The 17,693-nt window shown below is 45.9% G+C and overlaps 1 protein-coding gene across 3 annotated transcripts in view; it reads right to left on the reverse strand.

Moving 5' to 3' along the window:
- The window catches only part of TMEM104 (transmembrane protein 104), a 63,828-nt gene that overhangs the window by 11,861 nt on the left and 34,274 nt on the right, over window positions 1-17,693 (reverse strand). For all 3 annotated transcript variants that reach the window (XM_039501016.1, XM_039501017.1, XM_039501018.1), the window contains exon 9: window positions 11,425-11,518. In XM_039501016.1, the coding sequence (XP_039356950.1) occupies window positions 11,425-11,518 (94 nt within the window). The remainder of the gene's footprint in view (window positions 1-11,424; window positions 11,519-17,693) is intronic.

The following is a 17,693-nucleotide window of genomic DNA, read 5'->3' on the forward strand; positions in this document are numbered from 1 at the left end:
ATATTGGGGAGGGGAAGACTATCTGCCCTTGAGCAGTAAATCTGTCCCCCTAGAGCTGTTGCCCCCATATCGTGCTCCACGATGATTTTCTGACTTCACTTTTCCTTGTAGCCCATTGGTGCAGCTCTGCATGGTAGGACTGATGCAGCAGAGGCACTATTTTTAGAGGAGTTTTGGAGAGAAAGTTTTGCCTGGAAGGTAGAGAAGTTGCTTCCAGATCAGCCTTACGCAGAAGGAAACAGGAAGGTCCCAAGTCAAGATGTGCACCGAGGAGGAGGAAGAAACGCCAGGTGATGTGTCAGTCGCACTGTTCAGATAGAGCGTAACTGGCCAGGACCATGCTGCACGTCAAGCCTCACTGGTGCTAGGCGACGGAGCGTTTGCTCTCCCGGTGACAATCTGAAAGGTGCTGTACTACAGACTCAGTGTGCACAGGTCCCCATAATGCCCGGACAGCAGCCAAGGGCCAGTGCAGCGGACTAGGCTTTGTGCTGAACTCTGACTCCAAACACTGTTCCTTCCTCAGGCACTTCCAAGCAGCAATGTCTTAATGATCTTGGGGAACTGCTCCCGAGCACTCATAGGGGCAGCAGGCTGCAGACCAGCGGCAAGCAGTCGAGCTTTGCAGAGCAACCTCCATTTCTATTTTCGGCCGGCATTATCCCCTTCGCGGAAGAGAGACGGCAACAGGGATACAAACAGTCAGCGAGACGTGGATAACTGCATATATTTGCTGCAGCTCATGAGTTGTGCCCTTTCCAACAACATCCATTCCCTCAGCCTGGAAACCATGATTAGCACTAAAGAGCATCACCAGGTTACGCAGACATCTTGCTCTACATGTCATCCCTTCTAATGAACCGGAGCAGTGCTGGGTGCGAAATGCTGCCACACCGCCTTGCTATAAACGGAGGCCCCCTATGCCTCATTGCCCCCATCTGCCCATTTAGAACTGTTTGTTTAAGCAGGTGCCCTGTTACAGCTTTGACACATTTGCAGCAGAGCCATCCATCAGCTCTGGCTGACGGTGTGACAGAGCTTTCCTCTTGAAGCAGAGAATCAATATGCCAGGGGATAACGATAATGAATCACCCTCGCGCAATGCACACCGCTCGCTTCCCATCTCATACGCAAGGCAGCGTGATGGATTCGGGGAGGGAGGTGGCACCGAAAGGGGAAGAGGAGGGGAGTAGGCATAGTCTCCCTGCGCCAACTCCCTTTGGAGACGATTCCGGGAGAAGAAACCACCTCCTTTTCCTAACTCATCCGCTGCAGTGATCTCCTGGACCCTTGCCAGTCCAAAGGGCATCATTTTATGCAGAACGAGAGCACACTGGCTGGGAGCCCCAGGGCGGCGAGGTTGTCCTAAGGGGCTTGGTGGTAGCAGGCAAGCCCTGGAGTTTGGAAGGGCTCTATCCCATTCCAGCTGAGAAGTGAGAGGGAAGTAAACTGGACAAAAGCAAAGGACGGCTAAGCTGTCTAAGCCTCGGTTCTGAAATACCTAGACACTGGCAAGACAGGGTTCAAGTCACTTCATCATTCCCAAGTAGAGTCATTGAGTTGCACATAGCTTACGGTGTGGTTCTTTGGGAGGAGATATAAAAAAAACAGAGGCCTTGTCTGCTCCATGTGGACATAAAAAAATCCCAATGGCACTTTTTGGAAGGGCAAAGATTTGCCTTGGGAGGTCCTTACCCAATATTGTTGCTTACCCATTGCCACAGAGGGCACTAGCCACCTTGCTATTTCCCTTGACCTGAGGCGGCGGGGGCTGCCTTTCAGCCATGCTCGGTGCGATTAAACCCACTGATCCTTTGGGATCAGAAGATGCTGGAACTGTACAATACACGTAAGGTGTTAAGACAGCTCACTATTACCAGTCACGCTGGTAAAACAAACCTCCAAAATAAGCCCTGATCGGACTCCTATTAACTCACGCTGAATTAACCCACATGTTCTCCCTAGAAATTGTATGTCACCCAATCAGAGTTCATGAGCCCCAAGCCTCTTGGAGCTGAAATGGACAAGCTGCTCTACACTTTAGTGAACGGTTCTGTATAAGAGGATGCCAAAAACAATGTGAGGTGGAACCATAGTGGTCTGGGGACAGTTATAGAGGCTATGAGTGGATCTGCCTCTGTGGAAGTGGGAGCTAGGAGGCTGTCGAGAATCTTTGACTTGTGTGATGGTGAAGCCTTAAAAGCACAATGCAGGCAAGAGTGTCCCTATCTCTGGGGAGCCGTGGGGGCTTGTAAGGAATACAGATGGGCACCTATGATGTCAGAGCCATTGGAGGAAGGTGAGAGTGTTTTACTGGACCTCAGACTAGGAGGGGGAAGGAAGAGTTTTTGGCTCTAGAAAAAGTTACAGAGCAGTAAATGGCCTCAGCGTGGACAGTTCATACAAGGTAAAGCAGGACTTTGGCTAGAGGACAGTTATTTCACTAGTTTGAAGTCTGAGGCTCAGTCCACTGGCATGGAACTGTAGCTCACCCAGGCAGCAAAAGTGCAATGACACACGCTGAACTTCTCAAGATTGTACAACATGGAGTGTGACTTGTGGAGAAAGGCAAAAAAAAAGGAAGTCGGGGAATAGAAACCATGCATTTAGTGTATCTCATCTGTAACACCGATCACCCTGACGTTCCACCTACGCTGGCAGCTTTCACTAATACCCTCTGCCACGCTGCCAGCGATTACTGCTGCCCTGGCTCTGGGCCAGATGCAGAGACTGTTTCACTAACAAAAAATTTAAAAAAAAATGTATTAAGTCTTTCAGCTGTCAAAAGCTCTAGGATAGGATTTTACTGCTGGAAAACACCAACTCTTTGCTTCTTTCATCCCTGCTCATGGCAATGTTTGCTACAAGATAATTGAGCAGATTTACAGTAACCACCTCCAATCACAACTCCTGCCATTAACTCTGTTGAACCATTCGTCTCTCTGATCCTGTATCAGCTGACATGCTGTACACACGCTGCATCCCGGGGCACCTCGAAGAGAGAACAAACTGTTTTGTACCATGGTGTTATCACTGCTCCTTCATCTGTACACATGGGAGAGGAAAACTGGTTAGGGACGTTCTTCACTTCCGCTAGAGATCACATGTAAAGTTATTTTCTGCCAACACTCCTTGGATCACCTATGGCAGTGTCCTCAAGTCATTACACCTGGTACCTAGTCCCAGCTCTGCTTCAGGTATCTAGCTCCTGCTCTGCTACTGACTTGCAATGTGACCTTGGACCATCCACTCCATTGCTCTGTGCCTCAGTTTACCATTCTGTAAAATGGGGATAATACTTTCCTACCTCACAGGGTCATTGTGAGGTTCGATTAACATTTGCACAGCTGGAGGTGCGAGGGCAGTGCAGAGTGTCTGAGGCCAGTGAATCTGTCTTGAAGCTCCACAGCCGCACCTGCTCTGGTTTACTAGGGTCCCCATCCAATGAAGTGTCACTCCATTTGCCAGTGATTTGACATCTCGTCTGAATAATACTCTATATTAAGCATCTTTATAGACTCGGTGGAATGCACAGTTGCTCTCACTGTTGATGTTCACTCCCTCCATCCCAAAATCTGCACAGGTGTCCTCATTCAGGATGCCTTCACAGAATGTGGAAATGGGTAGTAACCTGCTCCACAGATCTTTCCGAACTGGCTCTGCACCCTGTCGTCACAGGCAGCCATTGCTTTATCTCCTCCTGACTGGAGACGACGTTCTTTTCAGGAACATTAACCCCTCTCGCAGGATCTTACCAGTCCCATCCAGCACTGTGTGTCACTCTCAATTTGCATCTGAAGCTATCAGGGTGCGTTCACTCATGCCAGCACCATTTCATCCCATCCCACCCTGCAGACAACACTGAAACAAGCTTCTCAGATATGTTTAAAAGCAGACACAGCAGAGAAGCATGGCCTTTTAACTAACTCTTCATAAATATATTCTCTTCTTGGTGAATTATTTATCCCAGATGACTCCTAAAGCGGCTTTCTCCTCTCCAAAAGGGACCAAGAAAAGCAGGAGGACTTGGTGAAAGAATGACAGTCTGTGTCCTTAAGGCAATCAAAAATGCAATACAATGTCCTGATTTATAGTTCAACTCCCTCCTTCCCCCTCCCAATGGAGGGTGCAAAGAAGAGACTAAGGGCAGAGGTCTAACTGGTCCTTCCTTAAGCTGCCACAGTAAGCTCTGTTTTTAATCACCAGAAGAGCAGCTGCCTAGAGGACTGTACAGTGGCAAACTAATCTCCTTGCAGGAGATTGAAAATATAAAAACTTCAGTTATTGTCACTACCCCTACACCAGCCATGGCTATAAGTCTTGCAGTCTCCCTTCTTCCCCATCTGCTAGAACTCGTGTTAAAAAAAAAAATAGCAAGCTGGCCCAAGGATTTAAGGATGGATGACCTCCAGCTTGGCCAGTTTAAATTTGAATCAGGAGAGCAGTGACCAAAAGTCACCACAACATCTGAACTCCGCTTAATGGTCTATGGGACATGATCTTGGACTAATTCTTAACGGACAAACGTCCGGTCTAAAAGCCTCCATCACAATTGTTACACCACTGGCAGTCAAAGTGGAGATGCCGAAGGATGGAATTGGTACGGAATTGGTACCGTCTTGGCCCTCAAAGCATGAGGAACACTGGGCAGGTTATTCTTTGCTGCCTAAGTTGTATCTGTTCTGTGGATACAGAAAGGACTTCAGTGTCCAGGGCTGTGAATCAGGCATCCTGCACCAGCACTAAATTCAGATGGGAGACAGAGAAAAACAAACCCACAACCAACCCAAAACAGGTGACTAAATTCCATGGTTCCCAAGGACTGGGAAGGGAATTTTTTAGGTGGCTGAGAGGTCAACTGGATGCCAAAGTGACAGATGCCGGTTCTGAAAGTGAAAGGTTAAGCTATTTCAACATCAGTAGAGTCTATCTACAACACAGCTTCTTCTGACAACTGTGCTAGTTTCCAGTACGGGTTGACAAGCAGAATTCTCAGAAACCACCGCCCTAACCAAACTGGTCTACCGCCCTGCCAGCATGGCTTCAACTGTATTTTGGAGCTAATGACAATAAGAGACATTCCTTCAGAGAAGCCTGGGCCTTTGAGATTGGAGAGGATGGTGGTGGTGAGAAATTAAATCCCGGACAAATGACCCTTTGTGTTATTGTTTAATTACTTAAAGTGATGGAAACAGGTAAACAGAGATATGTAAAGCAGTATGACAAGTTCCTTTTTTGCAATGAAGTGGAAGAAGGCAGGTTATCGAGAGACTGCACCTTTCTACAGGCAGGGCAAATTTAGCAGAAGGCAAGTCTGCCCATGAGAAGATATCGTAAATAATTGAAATTACAGATGGAAAGAACTTATGAGATCTTAGTGCATGCCCTCAAGTCAATGAAAGATTGTTCCCTACAGTAATGCCCTGGCGTTTGGGATGGGAACAATGGCAAGCCCTGAGATAACATGCAGGGATTAAAACAGCATATCGGGAGTCAGGACTTTTGGGTTCATTCTTGCTTCTGCCACTGATTCACTGTGGGATCTTAGACCTCAGTTTTCATATCTGTAATAAATGGGCTAAAACTTACCTACCTCATGGGGGTGTTGGGAGGTGTCATCACTCAGGGTTCCTAAAGTGGTTTGAGATCCTTTAGCTAAGGTATTTCTAAGATGCCTATCTAAGAAAAGGAAAAAATTGGCAAAAGATCTCTATCGCTGAGCCTGGAAGTGGAAACTGAGCAGCAAAAGCTATAGCTGGGTATTAAGTGTCTCTGTGAGGCGGAGGCAGTGAAGGAGGAGGCAGCAGAGGCAAAGAGAAAGGGGGAAGAGATTTAATTAATGGTCTCAAATTTATCCCCAGAACTTGGGTCAGGATTGTGACTGACCCACTTTAAGAAGTGCAGTGACCAGGACTGATGTACTAATTGTCTGATCTGAAGGCACCGCAAAGCATAATGGGGAGGAGAGAGAGAGGGAACACTGTAAGCCAGCAACAGCCAAAACTGAAGGATGTTTATTCCTTTCCAAAATGGATCTTGATTAAAATGCAATATACTTTCTAATAACTACAAATGGAGCATCTGGAGCAGAGCATGCAGCAAGTGCCCCGAGTGAAAGCTGTCTGGGAACATTTGCCAGTGATGATGCAATAACCGAGGCAATACTCACGCTGCTACAATCTTTAAAGCCAGAGGTCTCTGCTCATAAAGCTGGGAGGTCCAGGCTGTAACAGGTTGCAATTAAATTGGTTTAGCTGCTTAATACACAATAGCTCAGTGTTTGCCACTGAGCTCCAGCCCAAACGCTCTCCTTTCGTTCTCTGTCCTAATCCATATCCTTCCCATGACCCTGCTGGACATAGTCATCATCCAACAATGCAAAGCACTGCTGTGTGCACTGGCGTGCCCCACGGTGCCCACTGGTGAAACACCCGGCATTCCCCTGCGTGGCTTCAGACCCTGCGATTTTCGTTCTGCCTTTGCCAGATTCTGAGCTGTGCGCTGTGGTACCCAGACAGTCACCAGTACCCAGGGGAGGATGTGGGATATTGCTGAAGAAGGTGGGGATAAGGCACAACCGTGGCACCGTGAACCTGGCTTCCTGGGTAAATGATGGGCTGAGGCACTAATTAGGTCATCGATAAGTGCAAATGTGGGTGGGAATACCCTGTCACCTGCACCCAAGAGAATGCAGTAGGAAACAGGTCAGCTTTAGAAGTAGAGGAAGAGAAATTCTACGTGGTCATAATTTTCGGGGACCGAGTCAGGCCGCTGAGACCAACGTAAATCATTGCCTCCAGCCTTTGTCCTCTACCAACAGAGAGGAGGAGGAGGAACTACAGACTGAATGAAGATCAGAGTATTTCTTTGGGATATTCCGGACGTTTTAGATAAAAATCAAATCTCTCAAGGCTGATTCCTTGACCAGGGTGTAAAAGCGATGATATTCCAAGAACTGGGTTAGCCAAACTGCATTAAAGGATCCACTCCAAGAGTGCTTTAATCAGGCTAGGGAACAATCTTCTTGTATCGCTCTGACAATTTTACAACGGTTTTACGTTACTTTGGGGGCGAATGCGCATAGGAAAGGATGTTACAATACAGTTCCCGGTAAAGAATCCTTGGCCAAGCTGATGCAAGAATTCGTACTAGCATCCTATTCGCAATAAACACATTTCAATGTTACAACTAGCAAAGTTTTGACCTGCAGTTGTCTATAAAAGTAATGATATTTGAAGAGAGCTATGGCCCAAATATTAGCACACTAGCCTGCTGGCAAGATGAAACCGTGTTCATTATTCTACAACTGGCTTAGAAAATAAAAGTTTTAAAGGTTAGCCCAATTCAAGACCTAGGCTAAAACACTATAATCAGAACCTGGATCCTTCCTGCACTGTCGGATGTCGCTTAGGGCATAAATAAGGCTCCACTATCCCTGTCTATCTTAAGAACATAAGAACGGCCGTACTGGGTCAGACCAAAAATCCATCTAGCCCAGTATCCTGTCTTCCAACAGTGATCAATGCCAGGTGCCCCAGTGTGAATGAACAGAACAGGTAATCATCAAGTGATGCATCCCGCCGCCCATTCCCAGCTTCTGGCAAACAGAGGCTAGGGACACCATCCATGCCCATCCTGGCTAATAGCCATTGATGGACCTGTCCTCCATGAACTTATCTAGTTCTTTTTTGAATCCTGTTATAGTCTTGGCCTTCAAACCTTGGGCCATTCTTTGCATGTTCCCTTTGCTGCTAAGGGCAGTAAGTTCTTCCTCTAAGTAGTGTTCCATGGAGGGATTCTTTCAGTCAGCCCCTTTTGGCTGTTCCTCCAGCTTCCCAATGGCATGGACAGTGAACAGAAATACAGAAAAATGTATATACTGGCAAAAAAGAACCATATTATACCACAACCATATCAACAGCACAACCAGGCCTTAGGTTAGGAAATTTTTTAGATAACCATCTTATAGCCTACTAGCTTCCTACTCAGTTTATGAGAGACTGCATCTATTTGGAGCACATTCAGAAATTCTCCGGAGAGCTGGTCTAGAGTCAGTGCAACTCACTGGCCTTAGCAACAGTGAGAACACTAATATAAACTGGGCTACGGGAATGTTAACCACTGTTATGTAACCTGTTCAGAGCAGGACTAGACAACTGGTAAAACCATCTGAGCTTGGTTTACGCTACTGCTCCCACCATGGCTAGCACTGGTATTACGGTCAATTCTGGAGGAATTTCTGAAAATGATGAGGGTAAAGAAGTGTTGTTTATTTTATTCCTATTCATAAGCCTGGTACAGTGATCTGAAACAATGCTTACAACTTTGTAATGAGCTGTGTTTAAGTCGTGGCTCTCAAGAGGTGTTAACACGGTTTCAGGTCTCCATATAACCTGAGTCTTTAGCCATTGCATGTTCTACTCCACCTGATGAAATGTACTTGTGCCCTCCTTGCTCTTATCAAGGTAACACAGGGAAATGCTTCTCCATACTAGTCTTTGTTTTCAGATGAGTTCTTTGGGCCCAACAGGCCCAACCAATAGATTCCCATCCATCCGGTATCGCCAATGTTATTGCACTTGTATTTTCAAGCCTCAGATCATCTCAAGGATTCCCCAGGCCCCTTGGCCTTTTGGGTGCTTCAGTATGTGTCTGCCTCAGCTGCACATAAAGAGCTTCTGCAACATCAAAAAAATAAAGAATGCCTCAGCTGGATGCAGCAGCCCAGCCAGAGGACGCTGAGCTCCAGGCCTGGTTGTTCCTCTGAATTCTCTGACCTGGACCAATTTTTCTTTGTGATGCAGGTGCTAGCATTCTCAAGGTAGCTTATTTTTCAAGGAGAGATGAAGTCTTTACATCTCATGGAGAAAAATGACCGCTGTAGGCTTTGTTAATTGAAATATTGCTTCTGAGAGCGTATGGCTCGGTGAAGAGGCGAGTGACATTTGATTATCACTCAGATCAGAAGGAGAAAGAGAGGAAACAACTTTCAAAGGCAAGGATGACACCGTTACAAACACAAGTAGAGACGACCTTCACATGCAGCTCTCTCTCTCCGCTGCCAAGAGTCATCCTTTCCGCTACTGTCATCTTAATCTTCAGTACACCTGGGGCTGTGCAGACTGATGTCAGCCACTGCGGCTGGGAAATCCACTGAATGGGGGGAAAGGGAGCAGTGTACGTCCTGCAGCAGACGCACTGGAGGCTAATATTAACCGTTAAGGACAGAGAGTAGAGGTGGGACAGCTGTGCAGAGGACTGGCTTCCTGGCAAGCGCAAGTTCATGCACTTGTCCATGGTCAGCCTATGTGAAAGGGGAGGTGAAGCGCAGACAGCACTTTCTGAAAGAGGAGAAGCAGATGTGTCCCCTTAACTGCGTAAAAGCCAATGTGGATCGGCCAGCCTGGTAGAGCTGCAGAATTGGGCTCTGATACTCAGGTTAGGTTCCAGAAACAACTTCTTCATCATTCTGCTAGAACAGGCCAGGAAATGCAGTCACAGATCCTGGAGAGAGGGAGCAGTGCCTGGCCTTAGTATATCAGAAGGATACAATCAGCACACCAGGAAGCGCAAACCAAGCATAGGGGCTTAATCCTTCCTCAAGCTTTGTTTGCAGTTCCCTCTCTCCTACAAGCTCTGCAGTAGGAGCCTAACCCCAACCCAACCACGTGGATTCATCCCCTCCCCAAGCTCTGTGGCAGAATCACCCCCCCAAACCCAAGCCCTGCAGCAGGACTATTACTCTTTATTTACTGTATAAACCCATTTTCCTTTAAAGAATCTTCTTCTCTAATAAATCTATTACTCGTTGAATCCATTGTAATAAGTAGCCACTGAGGTACCACCGGGGCCATTAAACATCATTATCTGGGACAGACATCCCCTAATGGCCTGACACGGGAATCAATCAGGCTAAAGCATGAATTTCCCCTACACCTTTCCAAACACTACGGCTGTCAAGGAAAGAAAACCTTTGGGCCAAGGCTAGGGACAGACCAATGGCAGGCCAGCCAGATTGTCTCAGAGACGGGAGGCTTGACTGATGCATCTGCAGGAAGAGAGGAGACTGGGTGATTGAAAATGGGCCAGTGAGATGAGAAGGGATTATATTTTTTGCTACCTTTAATACCCCTTTAATGAGATAACCCCTCCTTCTGGGGAGCATGGGGCTTTCAAACCTTTCATGTGCTCAGGCAACAAAGGAGAGGCACTGACATTTGAGATTTTCACACCATATGGGGTCAGTGTTAGTTATTTCAAACGGCTCAACATTTGAGGTTCTGCAGCTTAATCTCTCATCCACCATGGGAGCTTCATTTCCCTAAGCAACACGACCGATAAACCTCAGCTCAGATATTCTCATCCAGCTCCCCTTAAGTACTGCTGGGGGTTTCAGATCAGGATCACAGGCCTTTGAACTTGGCTAACCAAAATTGGCCTTTACTGCATACAGAGGTGATACTGAACAGGTGACAAAGTCCCACAGGCTGAACTAGGGAAAGTTGTTTTTCCTTCCTGACAGGGGCTGATGATAGGTATCAGTTATCAAATCTGGGTTTTGAGTAGACTGAGATAAACACTCAGAACTATAAGCCTGGGCAAAACACAGTGTGCAGGTATGCAACCTCTTCCTGAAACGTACGTACGTGGCCCAGATTCACTGCAGTCCTTGGATGACTGACAAGATTCAGGGTGGGGTCTCCATTAAAAGCATCAGTGCTCCAAAGAGCAAACTAAAGTAGTCACCTCCTGCCACAATGAACTCTGTCCTGATGGAATGGATTCATCCCACTTATTTCCAAGACCAGGATCCTGAAGAAATTGACCTGATGTTCAGGAGCGTCCATTGGGAGATCCGCCACACCAAGCCACAAAATCCAATAGCCTTATCAATCTCTATATGCCCATGCTCCCCTGCCTTGACACTGGAAAATCCAAGTGTTGGTGTTCCAGTTGTGAGATGGACAGTCGGTCAACATGGACAGTACTCTGATCACAAGAAGCAGAATTTCCACACATCCCTCCAACAAAAAAATAAACCTTTTTAAAGCTTCACTTTTTAGTGAGATACCATAAGAGACACACAAGGGGCTTGGGGAAGAAGGCAGAGTGCCTATTGAAAACAGCTTGTTTCTGTTACGAAGTTTCTGAGGCAGCTTATGGTGCACCAATGGCAAGACACTTGGGACTCAGCACCATTTTAGCAAGCGTTCACTTATAAAACTCGTGTCTAAAATGAAGGTGACCCTGGCTCAAAAATAATAATAAAAAAAAATCTATGGTTGACTCAGGTCTTTGAGAGGGCAGAATGTGTAGGCCATGACAGAGTTACTCCAACATCTATATACAATACCCATGATTCAGTTTCCATCAGTAGTGATAGGGGTGAAGACTTGCTAAAGCTGAAGAAGTTCACGGACTCACCTATCCATCTCATCAGGGATGTCATGATCTGCAGATACTTGGTCTTCTGGACATTAAAAAAGGTGAAAGGACCCAGTAGTAGAGTAAATGCTGCCTGGAAAGATTGAAAAACAAACAGGAATCAGGCTAAAAATCAGAATTTTGCTAATAAGGCCAAAAATCAGCTTCTGTTTGACACCAAGATTTCTTCACTAGTCAGTTTTAAAGCTGGATTGGCCGAGACACAAGGAGGGGACAAACTAATTGCTCGATGTCAGATTATATGCCTCAGGCAGACAGAGCTCAGGATCCTCTTGGCTTCCTGATGTTTGCTATCACCTGTACAGCACACTGTTACTGACAAATTTTAGTGGAAGCTATCAGCATAACTCTACAGAACATTAAATATTAAACCTTTGTGTCTGGGTACATGCTCAGTTTAGGTCTTGATAGCTGTAGCTGTGACCAGTCTGGTTGAATTAACATTGATGGGCCTGCCTTGAGGTGTGCTAGCCTGAAAAACAGTGGAACCTGCCAAGTGACTAGGGTGAACCAGCTCCAGCTAAACTAATCCCTGATGTGCTACATTTTCACTTTGACAATGAAGCATTAACAGAAAGTGACATATGCAAACCAGACCCATGAACTGAAAACTCTGAAGATAAAGGGCCCCACAGAACCTTTGCTATTAAGGAACACTCCATGCAGAGTGGGAAACCAAAGCTACCACCAGCAAGTGCCCTTATTAGGCATCCAGCAATTTTAATCACAGCTTGCAGACAGACCGCAGAGGGGTCTCTAAAGGCTAAATTAGGGGACACTGTAGTACCAGGATCTGCTGAATATCTTACAGCTTCCCATCGCACACCCATAGTCACTTGGCAGAAAGCAGGACTAATTGAAAAGACTTACATTTCCTTAGACATCACACTTCCCCCTACTTCTCCTCCCAGTGCAACAGAGACTAAATAGGTGACAGAGCTGTGCTCTGAAACCTATGCAACCTCAGTGGCACTGAGGGGGGCGGCGCGGGGGGGGGGGGAAGAAATGAGGTGCCGATTACCTAACAGACTAATTAGCCAAATCAGATAACAGGAAGCACTTTAAGAACACACACAGAATGTCAAGGGCTTGAAAGAGTTCTGAGCACCCACTGGGCGAAGCTAATGTGGTATCGAGAGAGAGAAGGCTCGGGGGAGGAGGAAGGGAGTGATACAGGAGGGGAGCTTTGCACACCCTTTGTTTTTGTGGGGATGGAGACTGTGACAATCAATCAAGCACTGACTCAGACTCTCATCAGTAACAATGTGCAAACAGGAAGATACCAGGACAAAGGCCCAGAAAATACCAGCACATGCTGTGTCCATTTGCTTGGCAACTAGTAAGGTTTTTTTTAAAAAATAAACAGAATAAATACTTAGCATTTATATAGCTCTTTTCATCCATACATCTCCAAGAACTTTAGAAAGGAAGGTAGCACTCCACTTTACAGATGAGGGAAACTGAGTCACAAAGAGGCTATATGACTTACCTAAGGTCCCACAATGAACCCGTGGAAGAGCTGGGACAGAACCTAAGTTATTTAAAGACACGCACAACTCCAGGAAACTTTTCTAAACCCGTTCCAGAAAATACGTTATGCAACTGGAATAATTTCACAACACAAATATTGCCAGGTGGCCAAAATAAACCCAGGGACGGGACTGGGAGTCACAACTTTTGGGTTTTATTCTCAGCTCAGTCAATGATTTGCTGCGACACCTGAGCAAACCACTTACCCTCTCTGTGCCTTGGTTTCCCTGTTTGCAAAATAGAAATGCCGACGGGTGTTTGGGTGAGGATTAAGGTTTAAGAAATGCTACAAGATCCTTTGGATGAGATCACCCAGGAAGCACAAAAGATATTTCAAATATAACTGACAAGTCTTAGACAGCAAAAAGAAATATTAAGGACTTTTCCGTTCTAATACAATTGAATTAAAAGAGTTATAGAAATTAGATTTTTTTCTCTGCCCTTTTCCTTTGATCTCCTTTTTGTGTTATGCTCCCTGAATTCCCTCCCTCCCCACCCCGCCAGCAGCCTCCTTTCTACTGACTGCCCTTCAGTCCCAAAGCAGAATGCAGCTTCCAAGGGCCAGAAAGGTGGGGATATCATTATCAAAGATACAGATGCAGCCCAATGCACATGTGGAGAATGCAGTGAAAGACCTGGACTAGCACCAATGAAGCAGAAGCCAAATCTACCACCACTGAAATTACAGACCCATGCCCAACTAGCCTCTCAGACACACACGCTCAAACTGTTAACATAATCCCCCTTCAAAAGAGATGATTAGCTCATGCATCACTAAGAGCTGAAACAAAACGACAGACGAGGGATGGTGATAATTGAGGAACAGGTGTCCTCTGCAAATTAGAGTACACCAGAACCAACTGGCAAAACAGCACCTTCATCCAACACAAGGACAGACAAAGGGCCCCTAGGTAGCAAAGGAGGAGGGTTTGAGGTCTGTCTCGGTCTCCGAGCACAACTGCAGTTTGGTGCTTAAGTAGAGGATGCAGGCACTGATTGGTGTGTCCATCTCTAGACACACTTGTAAACTGAACCTGGAGAGGAAGCAGGGAACTGAATTTTGTAACAGTTGTGGGTAAACATATAAAAAGTGCTTTTGGGGTTTTCCCCTCTAACTTCTGCTCGGTTATAAATTCACCAGCTCCCAAGCAATCTTGATCTACTAAACCCATTGATCAACTTCAGCGAACAGCTTTAAACGCTGCCTCTCTCTCAAGGACTCTACTCCTCAACTTATTAGGAGTGAGATGAACACAAATCATCATGCCTGGACGTATGGATTTCCCCCCACCCTTTTATAACAAACTATCCATTGCTCGTCATAAAAGCCTGGTTTCAAGGAGTGAGGTGTGAGATGAATTCAAGAGCAGTCTAAATCTTACATTACCTTCCCCATCCAACTCCCATCAATGAACCACATTGGGCTTCCAAGGATCAATAAGAATAAGGCAATGGCTTTGACTGAGATGAATCAAGTTGCGCAGATTTGAGAGCAGACCCTGTTTATAGAGCAAACAGTGCTACGTGCTGAATTGTCTTTAAATGAGAAGCAGAGAGTAGTGGATGGGATTAAATAGCAAAAATCAACCCCCCAAGCTCCCCCAAGTTCAGTGAGATTTGAAACAGGACAGGTAATGGCCATCAGTTCCAAACCTGATCCTCCTTTAACCGGTAAAGGAGGATCAAGAGATCAGTTTTAGCCCAGTGACTGGGCACATCCCGACTAGCTCAGAATTGGAGAGCTGAAGAGATAGACCAGCCTTTTCAAAGATGCTTCAGATACAAGGCCTTGCAGCCTATTGGAAAGCTGTGTGTAGGAGAGGAGGAGATAAATATGAACATGTAGGCCAAGATTTTCAGAACTGGGTGTTTAAAAATAAGTGCTCCGTGCCACCCCGTCCCACCCCGCAAAATAAAGATTTAAGTACCTAAATAATACCATAATAAAAAAATGGCAGTCGTGTTTCTCTCGGGGATGGGAGAAGTCAGCCATATTTTCATTCCAAGGATTTTTCAAATCATTGTGCCTTCCTCACAAGCTGCCAAGTCCTCACACTGATCCAGCTTCTCCTCCCCAAGAAGTTAATTAACTCCATAATTGCCGTTATCGCTTTACCCTCTTCCTGAAGAAAAGGTGAGCCTAGACAGGCATCTAGGACACAAGTCACCTCATCTGCCAATGACATTTTCTAGGCTCAGCTCTTTCTCTAAAGTGAGCTGTTTTCAGGGCCTGCTCCAGGCCCCAGCCCAGCAAGCAGCTGCTTGGGATGGCCAATGGTGAGGGGCGGCATGTCTGGGTCTTCGGCGGCAAGACCCTTGGTCCCTCTCGGAGCGAAGGACCAGCCGCTGAATTCTGAAGCGGCGGTGGTCGAGCTGCAGAGCACGGCTTTTTTTTTTTTTTTTGGGCGCTGCTTGGGGCGGCAAAAACCCTGGAGCTGACCCTGGCTGTTTTACAAACCCTGACTCACTACATGTGACAGCCAACAAAGCCTAAGTCTGTACAGAAAAACGGCATCTGTTACCCTCATGGAATTTAAACGGCACTACTCATTACACACCAAGGAAGAGCTCTTGCATTTTCCCTGCTTTCTAGCTTAGAAATATCTAAGGCCTCTATCACCCCAAGTTAGGGTGACCAGATGTCCCAATTTTATAGGGACAATTCTGATATTTGGGGCTTTTTTTTTTTTTTTTTAATATGGGCTATTACCCCCCCACCCCCATCCCGATTTTTCACACTTGCAGTCTGGTCACCCTACCCCGAGTACTAAATTTTAGCAAAATAACCTGAGGCAGAAGGAACAGGCAAATCTTTAATTGAAGTGGATTATTTTACTCTGGTGGTTTACAACTACAGACAATGAATGGAGGCTCGTTCAGTTCAACCTGAACAAGGAAGAAGAGATGTCAGCCTTTCGGCTAAGGTGAAGTGCTGTGTCTAAGAGCTCCTACATCCTCTATGGGTGTGGAGAATGGAATCCTTACCATGCTCTTGCAAGGGATTGGCTCAATTATCGGAGCGGGTCATTCCCTAATCTCTCTCCTTGAACCCCTTCCATTACAAAAGAAAAAATTAAAAAAAAATATACCCACACCTGTTGCAGTCATGTAGGAAGTCATGCAAAAAATAAAAATGAAAGCCTCTTCTCCTTCCAAAGTCCTGTTTGTGTTGAAGCCAGCATGACCAAGTACATAACTAGATGGCAACGTGTTTGTGGCTTTTACTGAAGATTATGTTTCCAGTCAGAGAAAATTAGAAGCTTGCTAGCACAGAAGGGAAAACAACAGCTCGTCTCTCTGAGTTATGCTGTGCCCTGCAGGCCAGCAAACTCGATAGCTGGGCAGTTCTTGAAGTGTTAGGATGCCTCCTCCCTCCCCCTAGTTTTTTTTTTTCTGTCTATAACATTGCCAAGGTTTGGGGGTTACAACAAACGAACAAACAGGAATCCAGCTGTCAGTGGCTTCCTAGCCTCTCCCTCTGGCAGCCCTTAATACTTCAAAATGAAAGACAGGCCTGTTGACTTGGAGCCTTCTTGCTGCAGGGACCAAGATGGGATTTGCTGTTATTGCTAGAAACACACACAGCAAGTGAAAAAGAAACACAGTCTTTGTATTGAAATTCGCATGCCAGGTAAGAAGGAGACAAGCCACTTCGGATAAGATGACACTTACATAGAAAGATCACAAGAAGGAAAGGGTAAGTACTGAAGTGGTTACGTAAACTGGATGGCTGTAGTGCTTCAGTCAACATCCGCTTGTGATGATCCGCTGAGATACTCCAAGAGAATGTTGCCAGGTATCAGACATATTGATCAAGAATCAAATCAGGGTAGAAGGTGCCTTATGCCAGAGTCAGAGGGTTTTGTTGGCCAAACAGGCTCTTTATTGGATCTGGAGGAAGCGTACATCGTCATTGCTCAAGTCCTCAGTGTTCAGAATAAGCAGACCACATTTTATTGAATTTGGCTCTTCTCTCACAGCTTTTTATAAAGCAATGGGTCTCAGGGACTAGAACTAGCACCACGGACTCCGCAAGTAAATGTCTGAGTGCTGAGAGTGTGAATGCACACGCCTGCCAAGGGACACTGATGAAAACAAGTTTCATTCACAACTGCCATTGGAACTTGCTTAATTGCCTTCAAGATCTAATCTGCAGAAAAAGCATCCACAATGTTTAGCATTTACTGAGAATTAAACTAGAATTAAACTGAATAACTACTGTACCTTTTTGATTCAGAGCCTGGAGGAGCCCCAAATTCTGAGCAATGTTTGCTTAATATGAGAACTTACCTCACAACCCCAGCCCTCTAAAAACTTGACCCAAAGCAACAGCCAATCCCAAATCAAATCTTTGCTCTGAGGCTCCTGGTTCTGACTGGTGGCAGAAGTGCGGACATCTCACATGCAAGGTTGTTCTCATGGTGATTTCCACCCAGCATCTCCGACATTGGTGACTGCACATCACAAGTTCCGAGCAGCCCTTTTCTTCCCACTGAAAGGGGTGAGTGGATACCAATAAACTTACTCTAAACATGGAGAAATCTGGCATTTACATGCGTAAGGACTTGAGATTTAGATCCACTGGATCACTCTCTTTGGTAAACTGCTTTGCCTCAGCTGGCAGGCTAAACTGGATGCTTTACAGATGCTGCAAGGCTATGTAACATTCCCATAGCAGAGCAGAAGTTAACAAAGCGACACCTCTGAGAGGAAAGTGG

The sequence above is a fragment of the Mauremys reevesii genome, linkage group 15 (genome assembly GCF_016161935.1).
Source record: "Mauremys reevesii isolate NIE-2019 linkage group 15, ASM1616193v1, whole genome shotgun sequence".
In the NCBI taxonomy this organism is placed as follows: Eukaryota; Metazoa; Chordata; order Testudines; family Geoemydidae; genus Mauremys; species Mauremys reevesii.